This window comes from Poecilia latipinna, unplaced genomic scaffold (genome assembly GCF_001443285.1).
Source record: "Poecilia latipinna isolate Pla-1442-1.1 unplaced genomic scaffold, P_latipinna-1.0 Scaffold1047, whole genome shotgun sequence".
Taxonomy (NCBI): domain Eukaryota; kingdom Metazoa; phylum Chordata; class Actinopteri; order Cyprinodontiformes; family Poeciliidae; genus Poecilia; species Poecilia latipinna.
This window is the reverse complement of record NW_015113663.1, coordinates 214,607-220,848: the sequence shown is the minus strand read 5'-3', so window position 1 is coordinate 220,848 and position 6,242 is coordinate 214,607. Positions and strand designations below refer to the sequence as shown.

The window sequence follows — 6,242 nt, the reverse complement described above, 5'->3', positions numbered from 1 at the left end:
AGAAGACAAAAGAGTGTGAAGATAGAGTCAGAGCAAGTCCCTCATATCATCAGCTAAACAGAGCCCATCTATGTGTGTTTCAATCTCATTCTAAATCTGTTCTCAGAAGGTCTTAGAGGTTCAGAGAACATGAGTTAACATCAAGCATCGTAAAGACAAAGGCGACAGGTCAAGAAGTTGTGAAGAACTTTGGACCAGGGTTACGTCATAATACAATTCTCCAAGTCCTTGACATCTCATAGAACAGTGTGGGATCCATCATCCAACATGCAAACTATAGGCACAACTGAAAACTTACCAACGACATGTTTATCATTCCAAACCAGCAGACTAGTCTCAGACAGCAGTAAGCAAACAAACAGCTCATTTAGTGCAACAGCTGTACTCAGGGTTGTTCTAGATAGAGATAAGCAAGACTGATCTAATTTAGAAAGTGAGAATTCCCAAAATTCTCACATTGAAAACCTTCATAATAATTTACAGAGGTAAAATGAGTAGAGATCTCATTCAGCTCTCCATCCATTGTGCAATTTGGTTTTTTTGTTGTTGTTGTTTTTTTTTTTTTTAAATATGATAAAATCCATCTATCATTTTCCCCTGATCTTCAAAACTCAAACCTTTCAGAAGAAGAATTTCAAAACCAAGAGAGAAATGCATTAAGTTTCCAGAATACTTGAAAGGATCAACTGTTGGTAGATCTCTGAACAAGATTTTCTCTGCGGTCGATAATTATTTTATGTGGAAAATATTTCATAGTAAAATATTGTTGTGTAGTAAAATCTTGACTACACAACAATAGCAAATATTTGGACGTACCATTTTTGATCTTCTAAATTGTGTCATTTAGATATGCCATGAAAAACAATAGGGTACTTTTTTCCATAAAGCTAATTAACTGCAGCATCTATTATCCACATGAATGATTTCAACATGACTGAGTGAGGTAGAAAGAGCAAAGCTTAATACAATAAACATATAAAACCAGCATGTGGTTACAGAATGACCCTGCACAGAGACAATACAGGAAAAGAAAGCACTACCACACAAAAGCACAAGCTTTCTAATTGTATCAGCAGAGACTAGATGGAGCACACTGCTTTTAATTAAGCTTCTTTAAATATGTTGCACCGGTCTGATTCCCCACCCAGAGAAACCTGGCAGTTAACTAGCCAGCAGTCCTGCGTCAGTCATTTTCATCCTGGGTTGTTAGTGAGGATCAGATCCGGCTGGAATTGTGTTTAGATGTACAAGGTCTCATGGAGAATCTTTTAAAGACAGCCAGCTGTCTCAGGCAAATTTTAAAAAATGAGACAGACTTCTTGTCTGCTCAGAATCTAATCTGAGTAAAATCTCTGATTATAGATGAACCATATGTCTGAGGTAGATATGTGCTCATATTGGAATATGTTAGGGTGAAAGGACTTTGTTCATATTTCTTTCTTCTTTCTTTTTAGTAAGTTGTCTAATTTAACCCAGTCTCTTTCTTTTTTAAATTGGGAGAAGCCGGTAGTTTTTACCTATATATGCAAATTATCAGACTCACCCAGCCTGTTGTTTCACTGCATATGAAGTTCCAAAGTGGCCACAAGGATAAGATTTATTTATGAAGTAAAATAACAAAAAAAAGAAGAAAGAAACACACACACATGCACACACTGGCTTGTTCAGACTGTATCAGACTGGCCATCAGGAAACCTCCCAGACCTCCCAAAGACCATGTGAAAAGGCCACAGACCTTGACGCCCAGATTGGATTCTTAATAAAACTAATAAAAAGGACCTTATAAAAGTCATTAGTGGCATTAGAAATGTATTCCTTTCACTTGTGAAATATTGCAAAAATTAAAAATGTCCTGTCAATGTGCAATGCTGAAAACCTCCATGTATTTGTTACTTCAGGGCTTCTCTACGTTCATTCTTTACTATCAGGAAATCCTCAAAATGTATAAATAAATGCCTTCAACTGATCCAAACAACTCAGTGAAATCCATTGAGTTGCTGTTCTGGTGAACAGCAGCAGCCCAGCTTTCTGCTTGGACTGGAGCGAGCGGTATGAGTTCAGGGTGGCAGCTCTTCTCTGCTCATTCTTTAGCACAGTAGAAGGAGAACGGCTGTGTCAACATCATCAGATACTGTCTCTTCTTGGGGAATGTACAGTTCTTTAAGATTCTCTTACTGCAGGAGCTCAGTGGAGCTAAGCAGGTCCAGCCTTATCGACAGAGTCACCAGTTACACAAATAGTAGACTTTTAATGATGTCAGATGGTCATTTTGTGAAATTGTATCCTCGGAACTGCAGAAAAGAATTCAATGCCATGCATTCTGGAATTGAGAGTTTTGTTCTGTATGTCGTTCAGTCATTGTTTTCCTGTCATGGCTGGGTCACACACAATTCACCCAAACCAATATATACATATATTTTACAGTAAAGCTCTTAAAAAAGCAAATACCTAGTTTTCTCTGAGCTCAAACTAACCATCAGGGTTTGAGATGAACTTGTCTGTATGTATGCAAAATGCAGACACCAATCCAATAGCGCCACATAATGCAGGGAGGAGACTGACAACTTCAGAAAAGGTTCTAACATTGAGAAATAACAATAGCATTTCTTAATAGCAGATAGTGTTGTGTCCAGCTGGCCGTGTTAATCATGACTTGTTCTAATTTTCTTCCTGTTCAAACTAACCTCTCTCTCTTTTTCTTGACCCCTCCCCACCTTGCAGCTTCATAAATACAGCCCACATTCTGTTCGTTCTGACTGAGCAGCAGTTCACCCAGACTGCAGGTGACCCATAAGGACTCTGGTTTGCCTATCTGCCTAGTTAAAAGAACTTCACACAGTTTTTTCTAAGACGTTATAAAATGTCTGCTGATGCAGCGGAAGCAGCAAAAGCTGAGATGCCAGATGAACTGGAGCCAACTAAAGGAAAGTCACATGATTCTGACAAGAAGTTCGACAATAAGGCGAGTATCTCAAAATATGAATGTACAATCTACTACCTGTTTTGCTTCTTGGAAAAAATTCACACTGAAAAAGAAAGTAAATACTGTTGCTTGTTAATCAATCAATAAATCAATCAATCAAGTTTGTTTGTATAGCCTACCTCAGCAACAATGCAGTTCAAAGTGCTTTACATCATAAAAACACAAATATCAACAATTGAAACATTACAAGTGCCGTCATTACACATCAAAATGTTGGTCAATGCTTCATTTATTATGATTCAAAAGCAACAGCTGGGTTTTTAGTCTCGATTTAAATGAACTCAGTGTTTCAGCTGTTTTGCAGTTTTCTAGAAGTTTGCTCCAGATTTGTGGTGCACAGAAGCTGAATGCTGATTTCCATGTTTGGTTCTGGTTCTGGATGCAGAGTAGACCAGAACCAGAAGACCTGAGAGGTTCTGGAGGTTGACCAACAACAGCAGATCTTTAATGTATTTTGGTTCTTTATAAACTACCAGCAGTATTTTAAAGTCTATTCCCTCGAGGACTTCAGAACTGGTGATGTGCCTAAGAATTTAATTTATGTGGTCATGTGTTTCATAATATTAAGGTTCAATTATAGATGTGCTAATTGTAGTTTTTTCCCCATAATGTGTTGCTTTTCTGTTAATCACAAAAGTCTGGTATTTTATTTGTGATCAGCTGTTGGCAGCAAAGTTATTATTATTATGACTGTTTGACTGCTATAACAATTCAAACCTTTTCATAAGAAAATTATCTACACTGAATATGAGAAACTATCTTGATATATTATATTGTTGTTACTATAGCAGTAGTAAATCAATAGTACCATTATTATTGTTGCTAATACTATTAGAGCTACTATTGGGAATATTGTAAGCACATTTTATTACTAAATTACTTATAAATATTAAGAGAACATAACAATGATGTAGCTAGAGAAGTGATAGATTTTCTAAGTTTTTCTTTCAGCCAGCTTCTATGAACATTTATCATTTATTGCATAACTGTTATAAAATACAACTATGTTACCTCTGGTCATAAAACTAGCGTAAAGCTCTTGATTAACATATCAAATGAAACAAGACTAGTTTATATTGAAACATTGTTGAACTAGAATTAAATCTGTAAAGCTGACGATGATCTAAAATGTATTCCAACATCCAAAAACCAAGGTAACAATGAATGGAAGTGATGGACACCAGGACAACCTCATGACTGGACATCCAAGCAACCCCAGAAACAAAGCAGCAACTATTATATTCACACTGAAGAATGAAGTGGGGGGACTTATCAGAGCTCTGAAACTTTTCCAGGTATTATTTAATATGCATGCTTTAATAGATAAAACTTTTTCTGTCATCTAATAAAATTTGCATTCAATTCATGGTGTAAAAATATGAAAGAAGTTAAATGAGGAGTTAAAACAAAATTTACTGTAAATTTAATACAATTTAAAAGAAAGCATATGAGTGTGTGTGGATATGGATGTATGGATGTATATATTTAGACATATGCGTGTTTGGTGAGTCTATGGTAAAAAAAAAAAGAAAAGAAAAAAAAACAGTTAAAATGGAACATTAATTAACCTATGTTTTATGTATTCATTTATTTTGTATTTAATAATGAGGGTCCATATGAAAAGGTGGTATGAGTTTATGGAGGATAAGTTCATAAGTTTCTTCCTTCTTTCTTCTCCTTTTCAGATTATTGTGGTTCAAAAAATAGGTGTATTTTGCATTCCTTGTTCACATCTGTTATTCTATACTGCTATCATGTTCGAAATAAATAAATTACATTAAATAAAAATGACTTCATTATTTAGCACAATTTTCCAAGCGCTCTGACCTTGTTGTTGCAGGAAAAACACGTCCATCTGGTTCATATTGAGTCTCGCAAGTCCAAACGGAGAGATTCAGACTTTGAGATCTTCATAAACTGTGATTCAGAGCATGAACAACTGAAGGAGCTGACCGAGCTGCTGAGGACACACACCGAAATAGTGGAAATGACTCCCTCGGAAAACTCTTCTTTACTACATGATGGTAAGACATGGTCAGAATTAAATATGAGCATGTAAGTAACATGCAGTAAATTCCCGATTTTCCATCAGGTTTGGAATATGTTCCCTGGTTTCCCACAAAGATTTCAGATTTGGATCTGTGCGCCAACAGGGTTTTAATGTACGGCTCTGAATTAGATGCAGATCACCCGGTATGTGTACTCTCTGTGTTGTTTTTCCTAATTTTCTGTCTGTCGTCCAAACCATAAAACAGATAAATTACTGGTTTTCTTTAGAAAAACAAATTCAGACACAGCAACATTGTTATTACAGGGATTTAAAGACCAAATTTACCGTAAACGGAGGAAGTATTTTGCTGATTTGGCTATGAACTTCAAACAGTAAGTGACATTTTCTTTTGGTTTCCTGGATAATTGATAGTGAGTAGTTGAATAAAACAAATGAGACATCATATTGGAAAATGTCTGTATATTAAAATGTGTGTTTTTAATCTGTCATGCCTGATTATATGCAACAGTGGTGATCAGATTCCTCGAATCAACTACACGGCAGAGGAGGTGCGGACGTGGGGCGTGGTGTTTCAGGAGCTTAACAAGCTGTATCCCAGTCATGCCTGCAAGGAGTATTTGAAGAATCTTCCTCTGCTGACCAGATACTGTAAATACAGTGAGAACAACATCCCTCAGTTGGAGGATGTGTCACGCTTCCTCATGGGTGAGTGTTAAAGCTGTGACAGGGATGCAAAACCAAGGTACCAACATAAATAAAGTGATTTCTTTTACTTTTTTCTCAAAGTGTAAGAGTTAGAGTTGAAATCCACTAGGCTGGAGATGATACCTAACAGGTTATAAAAAATACTGCAAAGGTCAGCACTGTCAAAGAGCTGCATTGAAGCCATGGCAGTAGAACCACAGGGAGGAGACTCAGGAGCTCAAACTTTATCACAGATCATCTGTCTCGTATTATTCTGTCAGGACATAGCGACATTTTTTTGTAAGGAGAAAATGGGTATTATAACAGGAGTCAGTACTAATTATACAGTATAAATCACAACATGCAGCTCTGGATGATTATTCCACCAAATATTGATTTCTGACCTTTTCTTGAGTTAAATCATTAGTATTGTTGTTTCTAAATGAATATGGACTTGTTTTCTTTGCATTATTTAAGGTCTGAAAGCATTGCAACTTTTTTATGATTTTGACCGTTTCTCATTTTCTACAAATAAATACATTTTTGCATGGAATTTCAGAGACA

At 36.2% G+C, this 6,242-nt stretch overlaps 1 protein-coding gene across 3 annotated transcripts in view; it reads left to right on the top strand.

The window, feature by feature from the left end:
• Positions 1-2,738: 2,738 nt before the first annotated feature.
• The window catches only part of LOC106959120 (tryptophan 5-hydroxylase 1-like), a 14,044-nt gene continuing 10,540 nt past the window's right edge, over positions 2,739-6,242 (top strand). For 2 of the 3 annotated variants that reach the window (XM_015051469.1, XM_015051470.1), the window contains exons 1-5: positions 3,989-4,278; positions 4,824-5,007; positions 5,076-5,176; positions 5,298-5,365; positions 5,503-5,699. In XM_015051469.1, the coding sequence (XP_014906955.1) occupies positions 4,144-4,278; positions 4,824-5,007; positions 5,076-5,176; positions 5,298-5,365; positions 5,503-5,699 (685 nt within the window). In that variant the 5' untranslated portion in view covers positions 3,989-4,143. Of the gene's footprint in view, positions 2,977-3,988; positions 4,279-4,823; positions 5,008-5,075; positions 5,177-5,297; positions 5,366-5,502; positions 5,700-6,242 lie in introns of those variants that run through there. The other variant, XM_015051471.1, reaches the window with a different exon arrangement.